General features: G+C 40.2%; 1 protein-coding gene across 3 annotated transcripts; it reads left to right on the top strand.

Annotated features, from left to right (window-relative positions):
- Positions 1-524: 524 nt before the first annotated feature.
- paplna (papilin a, proteoglycan-like sulfated glycoprotein) lies at positions 525-27531 on the top strand. 3 transcript variants are annotated; one of them, XM_016680432.1, is made up of 29 exons: positions 525-969; positions 1748-1759; positions 3265-3328; positions 4168-4271; positions 7680-7740; positions 7868-7970; positions 8107-8237; positions 10772-10895; positions 12225-12305; positions 12940-13112; positions 13230-13353; positions 13438-13564; positions 13706-13765; positions 15213-15417; positions 15528-15704; positions 16446-16596; positions 17796-17876; positions 18515-18713; positions 18977-19061; positions 19150-19273; positions 20315-20762; positions 22780-22938; positions 23017-23144; positions 24048-24102; positions 24220-24366; positions 24820-24947; positions 25168-25276; positions 25747-25919; positions 26953-27531. In XM_016680432.1, exons 3-29 carry the CDS (start codon positions 3278-3280, stop codon positions 27114-27116), a joined length of 3672 nt encoding a protein of 1223 aa, XP_016535918.1. In that variant the 5' UTR covers positions 525-969; positions 1748-1759; positions 3265-3277; the 3' UTR covers positions 27117-27531. The 3 variants fall into 3 exon arrangements, with proteins under 3 accessions (XP_016535918.1, XP_016535919.1, XP_016535920.1); XM_016680433.1 differs by lacking the exon at positions 1748-1759 and having other exon boundaries at positions 525-967; positions 3266-3328; XM_016680434.1 differs by lacking the exon at positions 13706-13765 and having other exon boundaries at positions 527-969.
- The last annotated feature ends 441 nt before the right edge of the window (positions 27532-27972 follow it).

Genomic DNA, 27972 nt, shown 5'->3' with positions numbered 1-27972 from the left:
CCAACACCCTCCTCCTGGCTTTGATTGGTTGTTTCTGACTGAGCAGTGAGAAGGCAGAGAAGCTTGAGTTTTTTATTTTTTACAGATTATCTGTGTCGTACTATGCTGTTATGACATAGAGACAGTTTTAACAAATATGCAACATAATTTTTTATGTTGCATATTTGTTAAAACTGTCACTTGAGTTGTAATGTGAACATTTTTATTTTGTAAAATGTATTAGAGGTACATTTTAAATATTGCTACATTTTTGGAGGAATAGATGGAATATTAAACAACTTTTTGCTAAGATAGATAGATAGATAGATAGATAGATAGATAGATAGATAGATAGATAGATAGATAGATAGATAGATAGATAGATGAGGTGAGGTGACCCTCTTTTGCCTCTAGGGGCTTATTAATGATGCTAGACTTAAAAATAAAACATGATCGTAAAAACGCTTCCGGGTTGCCAAGGTAACATTTGGGACTCATTTGCGGCTGAAACTGTAACGGAGCCTTAACATTAGACGACATGGCGTTGCATGATTGCCCTGCTATTACATAACTCCTATTCACTGTACAAACATTTTTCCTCCCCCCCCCCAAACCCTCCCTTTATGTCTGTGGCATACCTATGGAGAGCCAAACACAAAACGAAAGCTCGCGCTAACTGTTATTTGTGTAGTCTAAAATTACACCGTGGGCGTGAAACATCCCCGCGTCTGGCCAGGAGGGGCTGTAATTGGGCTGCGAGAGCTGCGGGTTAAAAGGCGCGGAGCAGACGCCCCGCAAAGAGTTTCAACCAGCAACACTTTCTCCACTACCTGTCGGCAACCTGCTGGGACACAGAGGAGGAAAGAGACCAAGGCTTCCGGGCAGACATATCCCAGGACACGGCGACTCTTTTTCGGACGCTTCGAGCCAGTCCTCCGCTGGCAGCTGAGCCGCGTCCACACCAGAAGAAATCTTCCTTTAAAAATAAGTGAGTGAATTTATATATATATATATATATATAATCCAAAAATCTTTAGACACATCTTTAACTAGCATTTCTTTTTTGTTTGTGAAGTGGGACCCCTTAACTGTCACCCCCCAAAAACACACAAGTCAATGACTACACCGGTGTCATCATGACAGTTAAGGGGCTTACAGGATATAAATATGTAGTCTAATAATAATAATAATAATAAGCACCAAGCAAAACTATTAAAAGCTCCTTATTAAGATCTGGCTAGCTTCAGACTTCTCACCTGGCACGGGGCACAAGCCACTGCTTGTCCTGCTGACTTAGGAGCAGGATAATAGATAATAGGTAATTTAGTTTGATAAAAGCAAGCAGGTAGTGACCTGAGGGCTCTGTGAGCTGGTGCATTGATGACACATGAACCTTACAGGAAATTTCAGTGATTCATCAGTCTAGCCGATCAGTACCTCCAGGGGATTTTTTTAGGAGTCTTCAGTCAAACTAATGCAACTTTCCACCTGGTTTCCAGGCTTCCTGCTGATTTAAGGAACTGATTGTTTTGTGTGACCTTTCTCACCGTGTCACAGTGTGGATCCAGATGTGTTCAGTCCCACTCTGGGCCGGTTTTGTCATGTTAGTTCATTGTTGAAATCTTTCTATGAAGCAAATAAATGGCCACACTTTGATTTCATTTTTCATTTTGGAGAGGGGTAACGGAGTAGTGGTCCCACCAGTGGAAGGAGTTGAGGGCGTAATGGCTCGCCCTATAAATTTACACGTTGGTTTTGATCATAGGCGAACACTCAACAGATAAATACGTAGCTGCTTACATGTCAGTTATTTAGACTTTCTTGATATTGGCTTTTTAAACTGTGTCTAACAGTTCAGAGTGACTGAGGATCAGCCATCCTTAACAAAAGGGAGGGGGGGAGGTTACTGTCCTCTCAGCGGGGGACGTTTGGTGGTCGCGACATGCAGGTCGGGTGGCGTTTAGCAGCCCCAGCTGACCCTCATCCCTCATCTCAGTAGAGGCAGGAAACTCTCTGTTTAGCCACGGATAAACAAACAGTCCTTCCTGTTGCAACAAAGAAAAATATGTTTAATTTATTTAATCCGCAAGAAATAATGAATGAGAATAGATGTGGCTTTGTTAAACTTTTTCAGAGTGTCTCAATTGAAAATGTGGATCGGTGTAATGAGCTCTTAACGTAACAGAAACGGTGAAGCAAAGTCGACGTTGGCTAAATTTGTTTTTGCTGATGACAGCAAAATAAAACCCGCACGGAATCAGCAAAACTGTAAAAACAAGACAAAAAATGAGATAAAATACCATCAGGTCTGATTTTGAGATGACTTAGAAAAATAGTTAGTGATACTTGATTTCAATTTGTTTTGCTGTCATCATCTTTTAGAGTGGCAGCATTAGAGTCTGGTTCTGTTCTGTTGATTACTCCTTACACAATAAGATGGAGAACAAAGTATCTTCAGTCAGAGGCTTGGTTTCGCAACACTGCAGTACAGACTGCTACAGGAGATCCTTCCTGCTCACAGTCCTCAAGCTCTTCATCAACTCTTTGAAAAACCACAGATAATATGAGGTTTCCCTTTAGACTTGATAAAGTATTTAGGAATGTAGTGAATCTTTTCATGTTTGGTTTAATGTTTGTAAAGGAAAGTCTGGTCTTATCCTAGGAGAAACTGTTCACCTTGGTGTGTGCTACTGTCGATTACAAACTAAACAAAAGCTAAAATGACTAATTGTAACCAAAATAAAAGACATCTGCAGCTTCATCCCTCTTCTCTAAAACTGACATGTTCCAAATATTTTGACCCAAATTGATTCATTTTACCACCACGTCTTTTTGAAATCCTCTTATTTAGTTTTTATCAGATTGTTTTTAAACCTTTCCAGATCCAAAACAGACATAATGTTTAATTTTTTTTTATTTTTGCAAATCCAAAATGGATGGATGAACTTGGCGTAGTAACCATAGAGTTGATTAGATTTAGATGTTCACTCGCCAACAATGCAACTTCTGATCCAGTTGGACGATCAAAGCTTTGATAACGCCGCTGCACAAGCTGATTTACACAGTTGGAAAGGGTTTGGGAAACGCTGCAGGGCAACACAACCAAAGCTGTTTCAGTCAAGGACCTCATGCAGACTCTTCTCTCTGGTTTCATTTTGAACGTTTTGGCCAGAGACTCATGTATTACATCAATGTCTGGGATGCTTTAGTTGCTCTGGCAGACATGCCAGACTAAGTAACTTTAAATCCTTTGTGTTTTTTTTTTTCTTCTTTTTTTTTTTGACAGGGTTCAGCGAAGATGCTACTTCCCCTGATAATCCTGCAGCTGCTTCTGGCTCCAGCATTCATGGTAAAGTGGTTCTGTTGTAAATAAAGGTTCAGTAAGACAGAGGAGGTTTGGATCCAAAGTAGCAAAGTGTCCGAAACCAAGACTCCCCCTTTCACTGGTTACATTTAGAAATCTTCTAGTGTGGTATTCCTACCTCTGGATTTTGACACATTTTGTCCCATTGCTTTAAAAACAAGTGGATGTTTTTAGTATTTCATGTGAAGAACCAACTAGGCGTGTCACAATAAATTGTTCCAGAAATTATTCCGACAAATGATAATATTGTTGTTTTAAGACTGTAATATGATGACATTGGCAGAGTAACCTATGTTTGCTCGTTTTAATTGATCTTGTAACTGATTTACAATCAATGCAAAGCAATGCATAGCTGCCAAGTGGAAGGAAAATAATTGATGTTATTTTGTCATTTTAACAAATAAAAATGGTGTGGCTTTAATATATGATCATTTTACTTTGAATTCATGTTGATGCTGATGTGAAATGTGGCTCCTGTCATATAACTGGGAAGGAGCCACGCATTGTTTTTCTTCCATTTCTCTGTTATGCAATTTTTTTGTTGGTTTCTCACCTAAAATCTCCATGAAATACAATAAAGTTTATGGTTGACAGCTTTGATAGCTACTGTATGATTTATTTTGCAGGGCTCTGTAACGATCAAAGAGTACACTAGCAATAAATGCATTTTCAAGAATAAATAGGATTTTATTGAAGATCTTTTCTGTTGAATTTTAGTAAACCAAAAGTCTGTTACGTAATTAAATGCAAAAATAAAAATAAGCTGCAGAAATGTTTTCATCTAGAGTTAGCTGCAATAAATCCTTGTTTTTGAATGCGTCCAGCTGCCCAGTGTGGATTACTGGGACTCCTGGGGTCCTTACGGCGAGTGCAGTCGGAGCTGCGGCGGCGGCGTTACCATGAGAACAAGACGCTGCATCACCCAGAGGTAGGTCCTTTTTTTAAAATCCTGTTTCTAAAGTCCCACATTGCAGTTTGGCTCTGTTGAGATGCCCATATCATTTAGACATTGCTGTTTTCCCCTGAGTACTACAGTGATCCTCAGTCAGTATTATGATGGGAAGAGAGCGATATATGAACTCAGCAGAGATTCTTGTCCTGAGTTGGGCGTTGGCTTCTGAAAAGGATCAGTTTGGCGTCAATATGCACTTTTGACTTGCACAAGTTTGTCCTGAATGGGTTCTTTTAGGCTTTTAAGGTATCATTTTGATAATTTTAGGTCTTGTTTTTATTTGTTTGTCAAGCTGCTTCTCCTCTTTCTCACTGCATCAGGATACAGTTTGGTATATTAATTCCTGATGAGTGTTGTTGCCAGAACGTTGTTTTCACAGCTTGTTATTACTGGTGTTCAACTGGCACCTTGCCTCATGTAATCCCTAAAGACATCTGTATTCATAAGATCAAGAATGTGTTTTCTCCTCACCAACTCAGTACCCTACAAAAACACAAAATCTCACCAGGTATTTTTTTAATAGTATTTAGTGCAAATATCTTAGTACACTTGAAATAAGACAAAAGTAACTAACATAAGTAATTTCTCGGCAAAGTATAGGAGCTTGTTTTAAGTAAATAATTCCTTAATATAGATGAAAAATGTACTAGTTTCACTGGCAGATTCTTTCACAGTTTACATGTCCCTCTTGCAGGGCTGTTTACTTTGTTGCTCCATATAACTGTGACTCAAGTATTGCAGTACTAACATGATCCTCTATGCTATGTTGTCCACACTAATAAAGATTCACTCACATCAGGATGTTTGATGCTTGAAACTGAGTGAAACTTGGCTTACTTTCTGGTTATTTAGGCTAATAATCATCTAAAAAGACTGATTTCAGAATAATAGCAATAAACAATAAATACAGTGCCTTGCAAAAGCATTCATAGCCGTTGAACCTTTTTGTGTTTTGTCACATTACAACCACAAACTTTAATGGATTTGATTGAAATTTGACTTGATGCACCAAAAGAAAGTAGCACATCATTTTAAAACCTAATGAAAATGAAATATTGTCGATTTGTATTAAATCCTCTTTACTCTGATACCTCAATAAAATCCTTTCGCAACCAACTGCTCTTAGACATCACCTAACTATAATGTATACAGCTTAATTTTCAATAATTTTACCTCAGCATAAATTACTTCCGTTCTGTTTTTAAAACAACAATCACAGAACTTGTAATGTTTAAAGCAGGGTTAGGTTACAAAACAATGCCCCCAGCTTTTATACAATCAATCATCAGATGGTGAAAAGCGTATGAGACAACTGGCATTAGTCAGAGAAGGCGCCAACAGGCCCATTACAGAGACCAACATGCAACCAGAGCTACAACCGAATGGTTCAATTCACAGTATCATGGTCTCTGTTAGAATGTCCCAGTCAAAGTTCAGAACTATACCCTACTGAGAAACCGTGTAAAGGCTTGGAGATAAATGTTCGTTGATTCTCTCTGACCTGTTTTGCAGAGAACAAAGGAGGAAAACGTCGATCTTTAGATGTAATTGTCGAACCACTGAAATCTGGTTCCCCAAAACGTTGACTGAGCGGGTGGAGGAGCGTAGACTCACTTCGCACTGCTCAGATGTTATTCACGCAAATTTTTCAAACATAAATAAATCAGTACTACATTGTACTTTGTGTTGGCCTGCCGCCGCTTTGGGCCCCGCCGATGAGATATCAAGAGCGTTGATGCGTCTCAGTAATTGAGCAATCCCTCTGAGTGGGACTTTATTTTGATAAAACCAACAATTTTACCGCTTCCCAACATGTCCGTGCAGCCAGTCAGTGAGTCAGACAGTCTGTTAAGTGAGTGACTCCCCTCTATGCCTCGGTGATCTCACAAAACAAGGTGCCCTGCCCATCTGCTCGCATCCCAAATGAACTCTGCCATACCGTGTCTGCCGGGTTGGCCTGAATCACTCCTTTAAACACAGTGATTTGATTTGCTGAGTCATTATGTGCTCTAACAACAACAACTCCCATTTCGCCATACATTCATTTCAGCCTCGCCTGTGAAAACAGAACTTTTCCTCCATTATTTTGGTTGTCTATCATGTCGGAGCGAAAGGCCACGTTTTGAGCCGCGCGAGTCGGATTTTGCATTCTTCAGTGAAGAAAAATGGTTGTTTCGACGTGTCGTAGTCTTAGATCTGGCCTGCTGACAGGAGCGTGCCTTGCTCCTGTCACCCTGAGGGCAGGAACTTTAAAAAAAAAAAAAAAAAAAGTGGCCTAATCATGCGCTCGCTGCGCAGCGGGAATGGAGGCCTTGCAGATGATATTTAGAGCTGATAGTAGCTATTTCTGCACTTTCAGACTACTTGAACTCTGCTTTTATATGGCTTCTGCAGCTGGTCATTAACCCATTTGCCTCGCGGTGATAAATAAGAGGGTGCTACCAAAATTTGGCAAGCCAGGATGGAAAATTGGACTTGTTTTAAATTGGTAGTTAGCTTGTGAGAACCTCTGAACTTTACGTTCTTTGGCTGATTTAAAGATCGCCTCTATTTTGTTTTGTCTCTTAACTTGAGATTTGACTTTCAACTCCCTGTTGCTCTTTTAAAATGTCCATAAAACAACATCAGAGACTCAGTTTTATCTTTGGTGCCACAAATCCAAATTACACAAGGCTTTTTCATTTTCTCTATTTCAATGTTTTTGAAAATTATAGCTTACAAATAGTGTATTCCAGTGGCATTAATAAAAATAGTAATGATAACATTGATATTAATAATGCTATAATATCAATAATATAATATACCAAGATAATTTCTAGTAATTGGTGTTGTTGAAATTGTTTGGACATTTTTAAATTCCACAGTGAAACTCATTCGTAGTTTCACAGCACAGATTGAAACAGAAAAACATCTTGTTGTTCTGATCTTATAAGTTTTGAATTAGCATTTTTTTCTGGGATAATAAAGTCCTTCTTCTTTGAAAAACAAAAAACTTTTGAATTTTTTTATAGGAATGTTTTTCCAAGGCACTGCATAATAACTGTCTCTGTGAATGACTTGCCATGTTTTATTTATTTATTTATTTATTTTTTTAAACAAACATGGCCATGCTTGTGAAGCTACTGGTGTTTTTAAATGTGCTGTACTGGTGCAAAGTCATAAATGAATTTACAGTTCAGTGCGTTTATGTTTGTGTTTTAAAGAAGAAAAGTTTTAAGTCAGTTCAATGCTGTTTTTCTGTATCGTATCGGTATCGGCCGATACTAAGCCTCAGATATCTGCATTGGTATCAGAAGTGAAAAGAGTAAATCCGTGCATCCTTATTAACAAGAAAAACATTTTCAAAGTGTCAGATGGTCTTTTTTTCATTTCCTATTCTCACAGGACAGATGGTGGACACAACTGTGTGGGACCAGACAAGTCTTATCGCATCTGCAACATCCAGGTGAACAAAGAAAACTGACAGGAGGACTGATAAAAAATTAGTTATAGATATAATGTTATTTGAAGCAGTAATTATTTCCAGATAATTAACCTTCAGCCTCTCTCTTCGTTTTTGTTATTCCACTCAGGATTGTCCAGAGGGATCCAGAGACTTTCGGGAAGAACAGTGTTCCCAGTTTGATGGGACTGACTTCCAGGGAAAACGCTACAAGTGGCTCCCGTACTACGGAGGTCAGAGTTACTCTGTTTGGGACATTACATTGAAATGAAAAGCACAGATATTAGAAGGAGTTGGACTGAATTTCTCAGTTGTAATGTGAAACTAAGTTCTCTCTTTCTTCCTTTCTTTCTTTTTTTGTTTTAACAGCGGCGAATCCCTGCGAGCTGAACTGCATGCCGAGAGGGGAAAACTTTTACTACCGCCACCGCAGCTCCGTCGCTGACGGTACCCCCTGCCACCCGGGACGGAGGGATATTTGTGTGGGCGGAGTCTGTAAGGTAACTTCCTGTACAGGTCAAACAGATGAGCAAATCAAAGAGGGAGATGGGAAATTTGTTATATTTGGATATCAACCTTTTCTTCCCAGTATTAAATGTTATCTAAAAAAACTTTGCTATAAAACTTCTGTGAACGTTTTAATCAACTGAGAGCTTTTCAAAATTATACAAACCCCTTTCAATTTTTAGAAATTACAAATGCATATGCACAGCTGGCCCAAAGCATCACAAGTTAAGCAGCTGTTTAGGACCCCCACACCACCAGAGGGACCCCAAGAGCACGAAGCCAGCACGATAAAATACATATATATAAATTTGAAATAACATTGAATAATACAAACTAAATGCCATCACACATGGAAAAATGATTTCTATATTAATTTTATAGCAGGTAAAATAAATTTATGCAATAACTGTAAAATATCTGCAACAAAATGGTAAAGGGGTTTTAGAAGTAGTTAATTTTTTTTTACTTTAAACTGATTCATTTTGTTTTCAAATATAAAAATGGAAATGTGTTTTAGTTTCATTTATCTTTCAAAATAAAACATTTCATTTAGTACATACTTATTTATTCTATCTTATTTTTTTGCAGCAAAGGCAAAAGTGACAGTTTAAATAGAAAAGGTTACTAATCCTCCATGTGTCACATAAACTCCACATTAAGTTCATTAAAGATTGAGACAAAATGTAAAAATACTCTGAGATAATTCTTTTTATTTACCAATTAAACACTGCAAAAACAAAACTTTACCAAGTATGCTGCTGCTGCATAAGATATTAAACTTTCAGATTTAAACTTGCAACACCAAATTAAATCTCTTATCATTTTCCTTCCAATTCAGAATTTTGCTCTTTCTTGTTTTTTTTTGTTTGTTTCTAAGAAACAAAGCCCATTTGATGAGAGCCACATTTTTCAGCAGGTTAAAGGACGTCTCTCAGCAGAGGTCATCATGTTCACGTCTGTAGTTCATTTGTGATTAATGGCTTCAGCCAGAGGGGCATTTTAGCCGATAACAGTGATGTGCTGCCTGCTCCAAACTATGCAGGAAGCTCAAGTTTCACACTTAAAAAAAAAAACCATTACTCTCTATATTTTTAACTTCACGGAAAAAAAAAGGTAACTGTATGATTCTTAAATAGTAATAATTAAATAATTCACTAGTATGTATAAAATCCTGCTAGGGTTTAGAGATTTGACTGGAAAATCAAACAAACATCAAACTGTCTAATAGCATCATAATTGCTCCTCCGTGATGTTTTCAGTGAATTACAGTCACAGCGGGATCAGATCTCACTGTTCTGAAGTCCTGACTGAGAGCGTCGCTTTGTTAATGAGAGGCGACGCACTCAGAGGAGCCGAGCAGCGGGGCTGAAGATTAGCTTCGCTACGTGGTAACGTCAAACACTTTGTGCTGTTCTCACCTGTTTCTCATGGAATCAAAACTCCAGCTCACCAACCCTCATCAGCTTCATCGCACCAAAAGCTCCCGCCAGGAAAAACTCGCCCTGACACCAAACGGGCTCCGGCAAAACGAAAAAGAAAAAAAACAAAATTTCAATATATATTTCGTCAGTTTCAATCAGCTTCAGCTCTCATTACAAACTGTACAATTTTTGCTGTTGTCATAGTAACAACCATGCAAGCCTGAACAAAGGAGCAAGTGGAGCAACTGCTTCAAAGGAGGAAACTTATGTTTTTTTCCCTCCACCGTTGTTGTTTTTTTTTTGTCTCAATAAACGCTTTCTGACATACAACAAACTAAAAATAGATATAAAAGATGAAGGCAAAATTTCAGTGTCACCATCCTTCTCATAATTGGTTCAGTCGCACTCACTTAGTTCACCTTGATTGGATTCGGGAACATTTTTGAAGTATTTGGTTTTTAGAGCGATCAAGAGCTTCTTCCCCATATTTACTGCTTGTTTTCATAACATAACCCATAACAGCGCCCCCTGTGTGAATCAAGGAAGTACAGAAAGTGTTATTTCTGATGTTTAGAAATTACTTTTTGGGTCAATTGTTTTTCTTCAGTTAGCTCTGCAAAATACAATTTACAATTAACGTTTACATTAACTCAGACCTTTACTATTACTTAAAAATGTAAAGTGATAAAATAAAATAAAATTTCACAGAAATTCATATTTAGAGGCATATATTACAAAATAAAGTGACAGGGTTCACTCGATCTAATGGCCACATTCATTCATTAAAACGTTTGAATGGAGGCCAAATGGGGCCCATCTGGGCCAATGTGTTCACTGGACATGGAACTAAAACTGCGAAGGAGAAAAAAACCCAAACTGCTAATGAACGTCTCTGTCATTTTATGCCTCATTAAAGCCCAGGAACGCATGTGACTGGCCATCCTCAGTGGTGTTTGCACACATGCTACATGTTCAAAGATGTGGGTCAAATTGTCGGAATCCAATTTTTGACCACTCAGTTACCTCATCTTTGGCAACTTTGGGCACATTTGAATCAGGCTGAGGTTGCGACGTCCGTATAAGTTGGTGTTTTTTCCCTTTTTCAGCGCCTGGGCTGCGACAACATGCTGGAGTCTTCCCAGCAGGAAGACCCCTGCCTGCAGTGTGGGGGCAGAGGCCAGTCCTGCCACCTCGTCAAGAACACCTTCACCACTCGCGACCTGCCAGCTGGTATGATGTTGGGATTTCTCATACAAACACACGCCTAATTCTTGCATCACAAATTGAGTCAAAATCTAAATTTGGGGGACTTTGTTGCTCAAAAGCCAGTCTGATTGTGTTAGCACCTAATCGTAGCTTGTCCTGATTTGCCAGACCTTCTACATGTAAAACATGTGACTAACTGAAACTTTCTGCCTATTTGCCCCCATGCCTAAAAAAACAACAACAACAAAACCCCCCCCAAAGCTTGTTCATTGTACGGTGAATAGCTGCCCTGTCGGCAAATATTTCCACTTGGTGTTTGGGTCACCTACTTGAAACAAATACCTCACTTCCGCGTTAATTGAAGCGAGACCAGCTGATGACTAGCTGCTGCCTCTCCTGCTGTGTTTGTTTAACGGTGCGGAGAGCTAGCTTGGTTGTTTGCTTCAGACAGCTGTCATGCCGAGGTTTATCCCCCGACAGAATCTGGTTCCTCTGTGCCTCGAGAGTTCCCTGGAGTAGAAGGCCAGCGCGCATTCGTTCACCTTGAAGGGCTCATGCAAAGCCTAAATATTGTTTTTGTAGATTTGCTAGCGTAAGTAAGTACAGGTTAGCGGTCTCACAGTCCAGTCGCCCAGAGCCAGGTTGCTATTAAACTTAGCCCTGTCTGTATGACACAGAAAAGAAAAATGCAGAGGAAATGATAGACTCCTTCTTCAAGACAGAGCGCAAGTGAGGTTGAAGGCAGACGAAAAATTACAGTCTGTTTCAATTGGATATTGTTTTTTATTTATGTCATGATAAGTACTTAAGCTAAAGATTAGTCCCTTATCTGTGAACCCTGCTTGTTCAGGAGGCAGTAGCCGGAGGCAACTGCGTGCGTGTGCCTGCGTGCGTGTTATAGATGGAATCTGAATCCAAATGTCCTTTTGTTGTTTTATTTAGGGTTTATGTGAGGCAATGGCCAAAGAGTGAGGAGGACAGAAGAATAAAGTGAGGAAGAGGTCAGGGATGAATAAGCTGAAGGTCAAAGAACTCAAATTGTTTCTTCCCCACAGTTTAGTAAACTTAGACAACTAGATGTATTTGTACAGTTTTGTCTCAATTGCTTCTCTGAGTGTGTTGTTCTTTCATCAAATTTCCTTTTTTTGAATCTGTATGCTCCCATTAAAACTGTTCAATTCCTAAGTTAGTTGGCAGTTATTTCCGTAATCGATTCATCACCATTAATTCAATTAGTCATTTCAGGGCTGGTCCAACTGGAATGTGAGGAAAAAGTGTCTCTGAAAACATCTTCGTGGTAAATTCTCTTCAATGCGTTTGCATCTGAATCCTCAGCTTGTGTTTTTGTCCCAGGCTACAACCAGATGTTCATCATCCCTGTCGGAGCCACAACCATCAGCATCAGAGAGACGACGGCCTCGCGGAACTACCTCGGTGAGTCCGTGCTGACTTTTTGGAAAACTAGAGAAAAGGCAGTCATAGGAAATACATCAAACAGTTTTATGGCACTCTGACGTTCATTCAAACAAGGCCTACAAATCATGATTATTTTAGTTAATGATAACTAAAATCATGTAAATGTATTGATTATTCTGACGATTAATCGATTAATCGGATAAAAAAAATTACACATTCTACATATTTTTAAAATTTAACCACTTAAGCCTTTTTACTTAATATTAGAAATACAATAAGAGACACAAATAAACAAATCATCGATTTCCGTTTCTAATTAAGAAAATAAATATTTTATTGCCTAAATTGCAATATTGCAGCGTTCTTTTAGTGAAGCTGAATCGGATGAAGCTAAACCTACGCCACTTGAGGAGCTTCTGCCAAAATATTTGCAAAGGTGTTTTTATCTAAATGTAAAATGTTTTGGCTTAAATAACGCTCTTGTTATGTTGATTTTTTTCACCAAATTATCTGTTTTTGAGTCTGAATACTCCACTTAGTGATTTATCGACTACTAAATTAGTTGACAATTATTTCAAGAGTTGATTAGTCATGATTAATTTGATTAATCGTTTGACCTCTAACTCAGACCTTTCTATTTTTCCTTGATCAGCCATCAAGAACCTGCGTGGCGAGTACTACCTCAATGGCCACTGGGTAATTGAGTTTTCCAGGGCGACGCCCATTGCCGGGACCATGCTCTACTACCAACGAGGCGCTGAGGGTGAAAACGTTCCCGAAACCGTCATCGGCCGCGGTCCTACCACTGAACCACTTGTTGTTGAGGTGATTTTTATTTATTTATTTATTTATTTTTTCTCTCTTCTGGGAATTTTATCGTCACCAATAGTCTTTAGTGATCGGTTGTTTGATCCTTATTTATGTGCTACTTCACCTTCTCAGCTGATCAGCCAAGAGCCGAACCCCGGCATCGAGTACGAGTATTACCTTCCAAACGGCCGTTCCAGGCAGGGCTACTACTGGAGCTTTGGATCTTGGTCTTCTTGCAGCAAAGAGTGTGGATCAGGTCAGACTGGAGGCACAACTTAGATTCATTCCCCACCTCAGATACTCTGAAAAGAAACAATTCATCCCTCTGGTTCTCCATCAGGCTATCAGTCCCGTTTGGTCTTCTGCTCGATTGACAACGAAGCCTATCCCGACTACCTCTGTGCTTCTCTGCCAAGGCCACAGTCCAACCGCACCTGCAACCCCCATCCGTGCCCACAGACCCAAAGGTTAGTCGACTGAAAACATGTCAGGCACATTTCTGGCAGCGGATCCCATATGAATCGTCATCCACATTTCAACTAATAATCTCCAAGACGGCTTTTTGACTTCTTTTTTTTTTCATTATTATTATTACGGCTGTCTGAAAGGATGGCATACCTGTATCCACCACAGTTGTGGAGATCCTCCATCAGACCCAGGGTGCTCAGGTAACTCAGGGTCGGTAGTCGTAGCAACGTTCAAATTGACTGCAAACACAAGAGGGAGATGAAACTAGAGGTGGGCAATTTTTGATTTATGGTTGTCACCATAAACTCTAATTCATGAAGTCTAAAGCTCCACAAAACTGTTCTGTATGGATTGATAGTTTTACTATTATCTCCACTGTTTGTTAAGTAAAAGTATAAATAAACACCAATAAATCAGTTAATGATTCAAATCACACAATTTTTTTTAAGTGACTGCTGTCCCAAAACAGCACTTTACAACTTTGTTTTGGTGGGGCTATAGTTGCTGTAACACAACTATAGCCCCACCTGCAAGAAGACCATGACCATGATTGACTAAAACAGATCTTAGAAATATTTCTTATCGTCACTTTTATTGTTATCACAAAATATCGTGATAAAACGTCATAGCCCATATCACCCACCTCTAGATGAAACATCTCCTTTTTGGCAGTCTTATTAGTTAGTCTACATTTTTTTTGTAAATTTGAGATACTTTGGTTAATATTTGGCTTCAGATCTACAAAATGTGCTGAATTAGCCAAAGCAGATTCATAAATCTCTCAACTTTCCATTCAGAATCACATTATCTCTCTCTTCGCTCCTGTTTGCATGTAGTGCAAAAGCCTATTCCTGCATGTAGAGTAAGAACAAAGTTACGTGGCATCTGTCCTGCTCAGAGATCCTCTTTCACACTGGATCTGCTTACCTTTCCTCTTGAGGAACATACAATGGAGATCTGACACCTCTGACCTTGTGAACCCCCGGCCTGCAGCCTCCACACCTGATTTCTGAGCTGGACTGATTGCTACAATAAATCACGCAGCCGTCCGTCCTTGTCTATTAATGTAGCAATGTATTGTGAATTGTTCTTATCTCATAGTTTGTCTTAAAATGTTGCTGTTTTGTCCATCTATGTAGAACAGAGTGATTTTTGTCAATTCACTAACCAATTCCTGGATCAAATATCCAACCCTAAGCTGAGTTAACGAAACATACTGGATTCGGTAGTTAACCCAAACATTGGTCAAAGTGGCTAATGTTTGGAGTTAAAGCTAAACATTTATGCAGATTTGTTAAAGCAGTCACTCTTTCCTGACAGTAGAACATGAGATACGTAATCTATGAAAAAGAAATGATTTCCTCTGCGTCCTCCCTACCATCTGCAGAAATGCACCGCTCCTGGTCAGAAACAGCCAATCAGAGCCAGGAGGAGGCTCTTAGTGCTGTAAATCATGCTTGTGTACGCACTGCTTATAGATAGATTATAGATTAGTTTTGCATGAGAAAGTCCATTTTGCAATCAATCTCACATTACTCTAGTAGCTTTAATTAAATCGCTTTTAGCAGTAGATCTTCAGTGTTTCAGTAGCTACACATGAGGAGTGACGAGGCTAACTTCTGTCCATCTTTACGGCGGCTTTCCCAGCTGGAGAACTGGGGAGTGGAACGCCTGCTCTGTGACCTGCGGTGGGGGCTCTCAGCTGCGCTCCGTGCAGTGCATACTGCACGATGCGTCCGGCCCTCAGGTGGTGGAGGACGCCGTTTGTGCCACCTACGCCGACGCTCCTCTCTCTCTGCGGACCTGCAACATGCACAAATGCGCAGAGTACCGCGTGACCAGATGGAGCTCAGTGAGTAAAGCGGGAAATTTTAATTTTTAGAAATTAAAATGTTTAAATAAGTACTTTTCTATGCAACAATTTAAAAAATATATATAGATGATTGATGTGTTGCTTTGCAGTGCTCAGTGAGCTGTGGGTCAGGCGAACAGACCAGAGAGGTCACCTGTGTGGGATCAGGTGGCACCATGTTAGAAGAAGCATCCTGCAGGACGTTGCTCCGCCCACCTTCCGTCCAGCCGTGTGAGATGCCCGCTTGTCCCAGACAGATCCACTGGCATGTGGGAGCATGGGGGCTGGTGAGTCAGACACACAGATTCTCATAGATACTGGTCGTCTCAAATTTAACTGTCTTGTAAAGGTACCAAATGCCAAATGAAATGCCAAATTGGGCAATTTGGCATTTCAAAAACAAATTTGCTTAATGGAAACATTCTAAAAAAACTATTGTTTTCTTGATCATAGGTTTAGCATAAAGTGTGTTTTTTTGTTTCTTTTTTGCCATATCAAAATTGGTTTATTTCGTAAAACTGGAATCAAATCACTTTTTTCGCATCACAGGAGTCACTAGATCATCCAACTGGATGTTACTACTGGCACAAACCACGAAGAAGTAGATGGCAGGAAGTAGCTATAGATCGATGGCATGTTTTTTAGTGACTTATCATGTGAACAAACTTATTCAAGTCTGATTTTAGTTGTGTTTCTTATTTACAGGGAACATCACAATAGTGTTTTAAAATAGTGTCTCCCCCTCCCACAACATTAGCAGTTTTGCACACATTTGCAAAGGAAACACATCTAATGTGAAGAGGGCTAAATACAAACAGCATAGATGCAACATTTTATACAAAAATGTTTTTTTTATGTTTAAGAAGAATGAATCACTTTAATTCCACATCACTATTTTATCCTAAAATCAAATTTTGACTAGAGACAAAAGTACACCATATTTGTGGAAAAAAAGAAAAGAAAAATAATCTTTGTGTTTAAATGTGAAAATGAATGGCTAACTACAATCTACGTTTGTTTTCCTGCAGTGCTCCAGAAGCTGTGGTTCTGGCTCACGAGAGCGCCAGGTGATCTGTTCGGATCAGGAGAGGAACCTGTATCATGTGGACCAATGCAACGCTCACCCCAAACCATCCACGATGGAGCGCTGCAACACCCAGCCGTGCTTCAGTCCACAGGGTAAGAGCCCAAAACGTCTGAATTGGACTTTTATACCAAAACACCTCATTCATCTTCATCGGGAGGCCCCGAGGAAGACCCAGGACACGCTGGAGGGACTATGTCTCTCGGCTGGCCTGGGAACGCCTTGGGGTTCCCCCGGAGGAGCTGGAAGAAGTGGCTGGGGAGAGGGAAGTCTGGGCCTCCCTTCTGAAGCTGCTGCCCCCGCGACCCGATCCCGGATAAGCGGAAGAAGATGGATGGATGGATGGACCTCATATTCTGTCACATGCTGTCATTAGCATGTTAAATTGCTGCTTTTTATGTTGTTAATATCCATTTTACTTCCTGTTTTCCTGGTCATTCTATCTCAGTGTTATCACCATGACTACCACATCTACATTAGGACTTTTCCTCCCAATCCTGAGAATTTCCTTTAATTTAAGAGGTTTCTGTGCCTTACTGTGCAAGGTGAATCCCTGGTAGTATTTTCATAATCTCAGTTTATTCTGAAGCGCAGTACTTTAATGGGCACGCGTTGGAAGGTACGTGCATTAGAGTGGAAGACAAGGCTCTTTAGTCAGAACCATTAATCAGCTTTGTAATATGAAAACATGTTTTTTTTTTTCTTCCTTCCTCTTCCTCCCTCCTCCTCTCTAAACATGATGTCACCACTTTGGTCTGACTGCTTTTTAAACTCCAGTCTATAAAACATATAAATTAATTCGTGTTCGAACAACTCCAGGTCTATGAGCAATCTGGGGACGTGTGCGCTGCTTCCCAGCTGTGGGCAGTGCTTCATGGGGAGAGCTGATTTCCTGCATGGACATGGTGCTGTTTCGGTGACTGCGAATTTGCCAAAAGCAATGCAGCAACTAATTTTGGGCGCTGCCAAACCATGATGAGGTTTTATAGTCTTGCCATGAGGCCGTGTGCCTCATTATGACCAGTTCTCTTTTGACCAATTGTCCTCGTTTATTAGATGTAGACCAGGTGTGACGGACATGTTGTTAATGATGAACTACCAAGCTATGTCTGAATCTAAGTGTCATGTTGGGACTTTTTATGTTGATACTCACTGACTAAAATCTTGCCCTACCTATAAAATCATTTCAGTTTGCGTAATCATTGCTCACTCAGGGTGTCTGAAGGTTGTGTTCTCTAATCAAAAAGGGCCACACCACAATTACCTTGAATAATGTTTCTCTTGTTGTTTTCAGTCGTCCCCAGCATCCAGAACCCGCGAGGACACGACAGCGCTCAGACTGGCTTCCAGCCCTACATGCCAGATCTTTCGACAGGTGACATTTCTTCTTCTTCTTCTCCTTCTTTTTTCTAAGATTCTTCTCTGGGATGTGTGTTGTTCTCTCATGAATAAACTCTTTGACCCAAACAGAAAACTGTAAAAAAAACCAAAATCTGTCGTTTTCTACCTTTAAAGTCAACATATTCCATCTTGATTTAGAGTGACGGACAAATGTGGGATGTTTTAAATTTCAGCCCCACTGCCTCTCCATCTAATCCCTTTGTGTTTCTATGGCGACTGTCCCCAACTGTCCCCCCCATGCTTCTGACGTCCCCCATCCGTCCGTCCTCTCCCTGGCTCTAATTATCCAGGCCTGATTGGCATGTTTTCGGGACTCCGTGAACATTGTTGGCCTGATTAAAATATTTCAGAAGCGGTGAACTGTGCCGTTCCTGACCATCGTGGTTCAGGAATGTTTTCTTCGACGCCATGCTCTGCCCCAACGCTCGGGGAATTTGAAGCGTTTGTTTTTGTTTGTGCCGTTGTTTCTGATCACTGGAACCGATCGCTGGGTTGTCATTTATTGTCAGTTTTCATCAAGCACTGTGTGAGCCGTTAGACAGAGCAAACACTGTGAACTGTGTGGCGTCTTGTTTGCTTTTACAATGAAGACATTCTTTGGTCTGGTCTCAGCTCGCAGGCCAGAGACCAGAGACCCCACCCAGAGGAACACGGTGCAGGACCCTCACGACTTCTCCCCGGCCCTCCACTGCAGCCAGTCCAACTATGGCTGCTGCCCAGACGGACGGACCTCAGCCAGGGGCCCCCAGGGCCTGGGCTGCCCGCAGACTCCAGCTGCCACTCCTGGCCCGTCGTCCTGCGACCAGACAAGGTATGCACCCTCAATCCACCGTGGTTTAGCTCACAACGTGGTCGGAGTCCGTTTTTAAACTGGTTCTATGGGTGTTACTTTTATGACTCCGTTACCACACCAACCACATGTCATGCATGGCAAAAAATAAATATCTCCCACATTACCACAATAGGCACAAATCTGTTTTTCTGCACATTTTTCGTTATTTTTGATAAGGACATTCAGTACTTGTTGCTCAAATGTTTGTGCTTGTTTTGCTTGTTTCCTGTTTTGTGTTTCAGTTACGGCTGCTGCCAGGATGGTGTGAGAGCTGCACAGGGCCCCAACAGAGAGGGCTGCTTGGAGTATGTGGCCCCTGCGCCTACGGTAATCAACAACTACTTTACTTGTTATCTTAAAAAACCTCATTGTTTGTTCTTAAAACACATTAAAAAAAATTATCTTGTATTCTCAGGTTGCCTCTCTTCCAACGGAGAACGCCGTAGAGTGCCGCATGACCACTTACGGATGCTGCTATGATCGCAAGACTCCAGCAGGGGGCCCTAACGGCGAGGGCTGCCCCAACCCACCCAACCACAGTAAGAAGATCAAGAGTTGTTCTCGTACAATGTACAGAAAACCGAACAGAAATCAACACATGATCCTACAAATAAACATCCATGATTGTATTTAGTGTAATTTAGCCTCCATTACTCGGATACCACTAAATAAAAGTCACCAGTCAGTAAATTATATAAAATTAGTAACTTATAATCACAGTAATTATAGATGTTTTATGAAGAGGTTTGCTATAGAACAGTTGTGATGTTTCAGGTTAGAAACCAGAAGAAAACATTAAAAAAATGTATTGATTTATTGGAGTCATGAATAAAACTGAGGAGGTTTGGCGACTTTTTCCCAACAATCTCTGAAAAAGATGGAGAAAAGAACAAGTTATAGTCTGAGTAGATAAGCTGTTTCTTTCTCCCAGTCTTTCCTTTTTTTTAAACTTAACTTTATAATCTTGATTTCCACAATGCAATGGCTAGTTACTGCCAGGATTAGGGGTGCACCGATAAATTGGTCCCAGTTTTCTTAAAGGGGGACTTTTAAGTAAATTCCCTCATCAACACCATGCCTGGAGTGTGTTTCCTTGATTCTTTCATGCATGTTTGAGAAATCCTTTAATCTTCCGAGGCAACCATTGAGCTGTACAAAACGCCTGGGTGGAACTAGCTCCGCCTTAGAAACGCAGTACTGTGAAATACTGCTAAGCTGGTGGCGTGTCCTTTCCTGTTTTTTCCACAGTTTTCACTCCACACCACAGTTGATTATTTTTAAGCAGTTATGAGGTGAAACCTTAAACTGCTGCTGCAAAAGTTACTCAACTTGTTGTTGCTAGGTAACCAAACAAGGCTGAGTTACCAACCTTGCTTAGCTAGCCGTGAGAGGCTAAAGTTGTTCTTCCTACATTCCCCAGAATGCTCTGCGATTCTGGATCCAGTTTCAGTGAAATTATTGATTTCAGACACATTATCTACTGATATTGATCATGCATCAATCGTGATATGTATAATTGTTGATTAATAACTATTAATCTGTTATTTGTGGGCTGTAAAGGAAAACTTTTGTTGTTGCAGTCGAGCGGTCCATCTGCTCCCTGCCTCGTGCCGCCGGCTCCTGCAGCAGCTGGGTGGCACGGTACCACTTTGACGTCGTCACTTCCAAGTGCGCCCACTTCTGGTACGGCGGTTGCCACGGCAACAGCAACAACTTCATGAGCCGGGCGGAGTGCCAGCAGGCGTGTCAGGGGCCGGCGTCCAGCCAGCAGCGGCCTCAGCCGGTCCTGCCCGTTGGACGCTCAACGCCCACGAGGGAATCTGCTCTCGAAAGAACCGCGCCCAGAGGGTCGCCCGACGCCCAGTCACCTGACATGGGCCGCACTTTCACGGCGCAGGGCGGCTTGCCCAGCGACTCCGGCAGACACGGCACCAGTGCAGCCAGACACGCCCACAAAGCTAGGGTGTATCTGAGGACGCGCCGGCCTTTGACTGGAGCGCGGGCTCAGATGACCGGGCCAGCTGCCAGGTAAGAAACCCACACTCCAATCCCACCATCGCCACCGGCTTCACAAAGCCGGTCGACAGCCTTCTAGACGCTGCTGAAGGAGCTCCAGTTCACTTGGTGCTATAAAGCCAAGGAGTAAACGGGAGGAGATTGGAAGAAAGTTTCCAAAGTCGTGTATCATTCTGGGTTAGAATGAGGAAGTTTGTGTTTTATGCATGTAAAGGTCTAAATATCTTTAAAATGTATTCTTGATCCCAAATAAAGGCCAACTATAAAGAGAAGAACAAAATTCTATGAAAGTAGTAATAATAATTTAGAGCGTTAGTTATCTTTAGTGAAATTCAGAAGTTACTGCTGAAGTAAAAAATAAAACACATGAAAAATCAAAATAGTACACAACGTTTAACTTTCTACTCTCCAGATTTGAGGCAAATACTGAAATTAAAATGGTAATTCTATGTCCTACCTCTTTCTTATCTCTGATTTTATATGGATAAAGGGTTGGTGTGGATTTTTTGTAGTGGAGATATTAATGGTAACTATCTTGCCGGTAGTAGACAGATTTTTTATTTTTATTTTGTGGAGTTTAGAGATACATAAAGAAAGTCACAGAACAATTGAAGTCTAACAACTTGTCACAAATCCCCATTTGAGCTGATTTTGGTCATTCAAAGGTAAAATAAAAATTGTTATTTTACCTTGAGATGCGATATTATCTTAGTATATAGTAAATGCCCACACTTTAAATGAGTCTTGTTCATTTTGATTTTAAGTTTTTGCAGTTAAACTACCCCAAGTTATCAGGTTGATTAAAAACTTAGGTGTAGCAGGAAGGTTAAGAAAAAAGCAAGAAATCTGAAAATGCAAAATGGCTAAGATAAGCTGCATGTCATGGTTAGCTGTTAGCCTTCCATCTTTCTACTGATTTCGTCCCTTTTTGTGACATCTTTCAATTACAGGTAAATGTTCGATTACCGATAACATCTTCACAGAACGTAACATAAAAAAATCCTTACCATCCCTTTAATTCCAGTTATCCAAACATCTGAGAAACACAACAGATATTTTTGTTAAAATAATGATGAACTGGCCTGATTCTGCCTGGTATTAAAGCCACTAACTCAGTGAACTGAGGCAGCAGTTCGCACAGATTATGTTGTTTGCAGATGACATTGTGATCTATTCTCAGAGTGATACAGTATTGTAGAGGTACTCTCCTGTTTTATATCAAGAAAATCAGTATATAAATCAACTGTACCTCCATTTTATGCACAATATACTCCTGTAAATCCTGTTTTGTACATTGTTTTATACCGCTTTCCTTTTTATATGTGTTTGTGACGCTAATATAATCAACACTCGCTCTTTCCAGCTGCTTCTAGCTCCACACGCTGGGTTTTTTTCTGCTTACACAGCGGCGCCTTATTTCTTGCCATAGCCCCAAAAATATTGGGGGACAAAACTTTCATTGACTCTACGTCTAAGTGGACTGTTCAGGTGTTAAAGTCTTTGTTGATTCTTTGGTGTTTGTCTGATTTAATGTTGGTGTTTCTCTGTGTCTGCTAACTCACTGTGTCACTTGTTACCACCTCTGGGCTCTGTTTGGACAAAAATCAAACTAATAAAGCTTTAATTGTGATGCTGTCATCGTATGTGTGTGTCATGGTGTCGTGTTTGGGGGCATTTGGGAGTTTCAGAAATATTTTTGTGTTTGTGTTCATGTGGGGCGTCATAATTGTTGGTTTTAACGTGTTCAGATCTGTTGTCTTAGACTATAGGAGCACAGTTCATGTCGTGGTGATTGTCATGTCGCATGGCTCCTTTATGAGCGTCTTTTTTCCGTCCTTTTCCTTCCCTTGTCTTTGTTTCCTGACATGCCTGTAAAGCCAGGTCGGGGGCTCTCTTTATGCTTGCTTTGTCCACCAACAGTAGAGCATAAAGTGAATTTTGTTCTCTTCTCCTCAAACCTCTCTCTGCTTCCTTCATTTCTTCTCGTCCTTTCTGTCGTCTTTCCTCGTATCTCCTCATGTTTCCTCAGTTTGACCCTGGCAGGTGTTAGCATTGATAAGAGCGACCCAGACAAAGTGGAGGCCTTAGTCGGCCAGACGGTGGTGCTGCCCTGCAGAGTCATCCCTCCGCCGTCATCGACCGTCGTTGTGGAGTGGAGGAGAGACGGGATCCCTCTGTCGGCTCAAAGGTTAGCTCCAGCTCAGGTTAAATGGATCTGCTTACGTCTCATTCCTCTGTGTCATGTATTGTTTCTGTTTCTCCCCAGACATCACCAGCAGCCCAATGGCTCCCTGTTGGTCGGTCCTCTTATGACGTCAGACTCTGGGTGGTTCTTGTGCTTCGTCACTCGAGAACGGGAGAGAGACCACCGCTACATTTACCTGTCTGTCTCAGGTACTCACAAAAATACAACAAACAAAAAACAAAAACAAATCAGGAATTTGACACAAATCTGTGACAGAGTGTTAGGGCCAAGAACAAAAAAAAAAAAGAAAGAAATTACAAGATTAAAGTACTATATTAAGTCGTAACAACACAAGAAAAGACATAATGATACAAGAATTAAGTCATAATATTACCAGAATAAAGTTGTAAAATTAGGAGAGTGAAGTATCAATTTTATAGCAAATCAGTAGAAGGACTTTGAAATTGTGCAAACAACGGCGAAAAAACTGACTAGATGGGTTAGTCGAAGTTTTGCTCTCAATAAAACAACTTTTTTTCTAGTAATTTTACAACTTTTTCTGGTAACATTGCGTCTTGATTTTACTTATGACTTTATTCTTTAATTTTTTTCTTAAAGGTTTTATTGGCTCTGCCAGCCTTGATTTGTGAAAGGGGTAATGAGAGAGGGGGTAAAACATGCACCAAAGGTCATGAGGCGACGTCGAGGACTAAGGCCTCCATATGTGGGTTGTGCTTTACTCCTACGCCACCACATCATCCCTGTTCTCGTAATTTAAAAATGTTTGGTGGAGGTTCATCTTCTACTGAAAACGACCCTTAATGTAAATCCAGAACTTCAATGGAGCATTTAGATTAAAGTTTATTCAGGTTTTGGAATGGCCCAGTCAAAGTCCAGGCCTTTATAAAATTAAGAATGTATTGTAGATCTTTTTCAAACGTTCTCCTTTCAGTCTGACTGGACTTGAGTTATTTAGGCATGGTGACTTTTTTTTTGCGAAAATCACGTTTGGCCAAAAATGACTTCTGGCCAAATTCTTTAGGAACATGACGATATTCAAATGAAAGTTTGTTCAAATGGTCATTCATTGTCAAAATGCATGTTTCACACAGATGCTCCATCTCAGCCTTTCCCAACGTTGCTGCCTAAAGACGGCCCAATCCCCAGGTGAGAACGTCCAAACACAAAATCAGTGTACCTCAGTGTTCTGCTGTACTTCTAATATCTCTGGTTTCACATTTGGTGTGTGAACGTCAAGAGATTTGCTTCCATACCGTTTCTCAGGTTCAGCATCGATCAGTCAAGCCCATCGACAACAGAAATGCGAACAGGTCAATCTGTGAGACTGCCCTGCACCATCGTCCCAGCTGCAGCTCTGCAGTCTGTCACTATCCAGTGGACCAAAGATGGAAAAACCCTCAGTGACTCCAGGTATAGATCCAATATCTGGTCATTTTAAACTTTTAAAGGTTTAGCTGAAGAACAAGTGTAGAGCTGTTGCATTTGTGATCCACAGAGTTTATGAAGAATAAAATATACGTACAGAGAAAATGGGAACAGAAACTCAAAAGAGGGCCAAGTACTGACCCCAAAAAGCAAAAACAGAGCAATAATACAGTCCAGTCAGAAGTTGCTGCTATTTTGTTGTGGATTTCCATTAATATTCTGCTGTTCACATTGCTACTATGATTGTATTTGCAGTGAAATAGAAGAAAAAAAACAAAACATTAAAGAAATAAACTAGCGACTTTGTTGCCTGCGCTGACGGATTAGATGCATTTCTTTTATTTCTGTGGGGAATTCTCAGTCAAACAGCAAACCCAATATCTTTTTATTAATCTCTTGGCAGTAAACAGATTTTCTGACTGCTTGGTGTCGTTTCAGGATTACCCAGCACGCTGAAGGCACGTTGGAGATCAGCCCTCTGAGGCCTGACGACTCCGGGGTTTACACATGTACGGCTGCCAGCCAGCAGCAGCTGGAGCAGAGGCAGCTGCAGCTCAGGGTCCAGGGTAAAAATGTTCAAACACGTTTTTCACCTCATTCACATGCAGTTCTGATCATCCTGATGATACGCGAGAACTAAATGTGTGCGGTTTGTGTTTCAAACATTCACCACAAGGAGGCAGTAGATATCATTTGATACTCCAAATATTCTCAACCTTTCTAGGATATTTATATGTGTATAGAGTTGATCTAAAAAGTTCTGTTTTTTTATTATTATTATTTTAGCTGACTTGAAGATTACCACAGCTCCCAACAACATCCAGGTGACTGAAGGCAGCACAGCTGTGCTGCCCTGCGTCGTGTCCGGAGACAACGTCAACATCGGCTGGTCCAGGTAAAAGTTGCTGTTGTTCTGCTGAAAAGTTGAGTTTCTAAGTCTCTAGATTTATCAGGTTGAAATGCCTGCAATGCCTGCTGCCCATCACCCTAATAATAAGCTACCTCCATAAATTCACTATCAGATCCAAGCCTGGACTCTGGCAGCGTCTCTCAATGGATTTACTGCAAAAGGGCATTCAAAATGAATTTGAGTGAAGATAAAAACAATAAAATTTAGGAAACATCAAATTATTCAAAGAAGTTTAAAATCAATGAACAATTTTAAGTATATTTTAAAATATCCTTTTAATGTCTTTCAATAGAAATACCAAAGACTTTTTCTCCTTTTAAGGTCGATAAAACCAGGTGTTTGCTTGGATCTGTTCTTTTCCCGTTCAAGTACCAGTTCAAGCATCAGAAAGCATTGAAGACTGACGGGGGAAGTTTGCACAAGAAATCTCATTGAGCTTCTGCTTGTGTTGGCAGGAACGGAGTGCCGGTCCGTCCAGACGGCCACAACATCCTGGTATCATCTGACGGCAGCCTGATGATCAATAACGTGAAGACCTCTGATGAGGGAACCTACACCTGCAATGCCTACACAGGCATTTATTCTGTGAGCGCCACAGCTGAAGTGAGGGTGATAAAAGACTCACAAGGTGAGAATAAATGACTCTGTTAATATGCATTTAATCTGTTTTAGATTAGATTCCAATAGCTGCTGATTTTGCTGTCAATCAAAAAATAAGTAAAAAAACTGTGTAGATTTTTTAAAAATATATGATTATGATAGGTATGATTGAAACAAAAATATTTAAAAACAAAGTATTTTAAGAAAGTGTGCATATTTGTATGCAGACCTATAGTAAATGTGCCCTTTCAACCAAAATAGACCGGCTGAAATACCAATACAGACTCCACATAATGCGAATCCTCAAATCAATTTAACACTTGACACAAATCCCATTTAAGACGTATTGATGAGAATAGTTGACTGGTTTCTCCTTTTGTCAGCAAAATTCTCATTAGTCTTTTGGCTTTTCAAGTTGCAAGTTATTTTGTTTGAGATAAAGTGTTGAAACTCATCCTTGGATGCTGCCTCATCATCCACTCTAAGCACAACCACTACACTGTTGTTATGTGTTTGACTATCACCTTGGAATGACAAGAAGAAGAGAGACTTACAGAGTGAACAGAGACTAGAGCAGAGGACTCGGCACACAGCCTAGAGGCACTCCACTGTTTATTGGTAGTTTAGAGAGAAGTTCCCTAAGTTTTCTTTAAAAATATATGTTTTATTATTATTATTGTTAAATTTAGATTTTTTTAAATCCCATTATAAATAAATAAATAAATAATAGAAAAAATAAAAAGGGAAGATCCCTAATTTAAGAGAATTGAGAACTTACTTGTGTTATTCAGATTGAAAAGTGTTGTAAAGTAATTTACTTTTCACCTGTTTTAACATTGTGTAAAGTGCGCATCAGATGAAAGTTTCTCAAAGGACATTACACAATCAACAGAATTATATATTAAAATGAAAACTGTTCTTGTAGAGCTTTTTTTTAAAATCCATGTAATTTGGCTGTTGCCTTTAGATGAGAAGTTATAATTTCAACCTATTTGGTAGAATCAACCTGTTTTCACCTAATAAAGTTCTGAATAATATTCTTACTGAATTTGCTGTTTCAGGTGCTGATGTGCCGCCAGGCTGTGTGGACCAGCCTGAACTCGCCAACTGTAAACTCATAGTTTACGCCCGGCTGTGCGACCATCAGTACTACTCCAGCTTCTGCTGCGCCAGCTGTGCCAGGCACGCGCCAAAGAATGGCAGGACTGGTCGGCATGTCTTTTGATACGCTGACCTTTCACCTTTGAACTTCTGCATTTGCCAAATGGAATTAAAAGCAGGGACCAGACTGTGCAGAGTTATTTTTATTTTAGAAAAGACCCGATGAACGAGGAGTTCTACAGTCAGCACTTTGCTCAGATTGCCTTCTGCATTAAACAACATGAAACCTTAACATGAAACATCCCGTAATATGATCTGTGGACATGAGGAGGCACTGAAAATAAGCTATCTACTCACTGGACTTATGCTTTCTCTGTTTTTTAGAGAATCTAATAATCTAATATAATGTAATTTTATTGTTCGCTTCATTATTTTGACTACTTTTCTTTTTTTGAATCAAAATATGTACAAATTGACCATTTCTTATTTGTCTGTTGCGTTTTTATTGTATATTTTTATGTAATAAACCTATTTTGCTAACCTCTGTGTAGCTTGAGTTGATGTTCCTGTTTCCACCACGTGGGGGCACTCTGTGTGACAAATAAGCTTCCCAACTAGCAAAGCAGGCGGCTTCTCTTTCTTTTATGTGCAAATGTACAGTTTGTGAGATGTTTTCACCAGGTTTCTTTTTCATTAGTGTGATAAAGAAATGTTTTCACACTAAGGAAAAAGTTTCATTAATGTGAAATACTTTAAGACAAAGCATTCATACTCTTGATAACCTGTTTTTCTTTCAGTGTGAATGTAGGCAGAGAGAAATTGAAAAGTTTCTGACAAGGAGTTTCTGTGGAGAAACCGGCTGCTAAAAGCCCTGAGTACTAAATTCAGCTGGTATGAGGCAGCATTTATGTGAAACACATTGACTAATGAATAAGAGTTTTTTAAAAAGAGTTTTTTTTTTTTTACATATTCTGTAGCAT

The sequence above is a fragment of the Poecilia formosa genome, unplaced genomic scaffold, assembly GCF_000485575.1.
Source record: "Poecilia formosa unplaced genomic scaffold, Poecilia_formosa-5.1.2 Scaffold241, whole genome shotgun sequence".
Taxonomy (NCBI): Eukaryota; Metazoa; Chordata; class Actinopteri; order Cyprinodontiformes; family Poeciliidae; genus Poecilia; species Poecilia formosa.
This window is presented reverse-complemented; position numbering and strand designations above follow the sequence as displayed.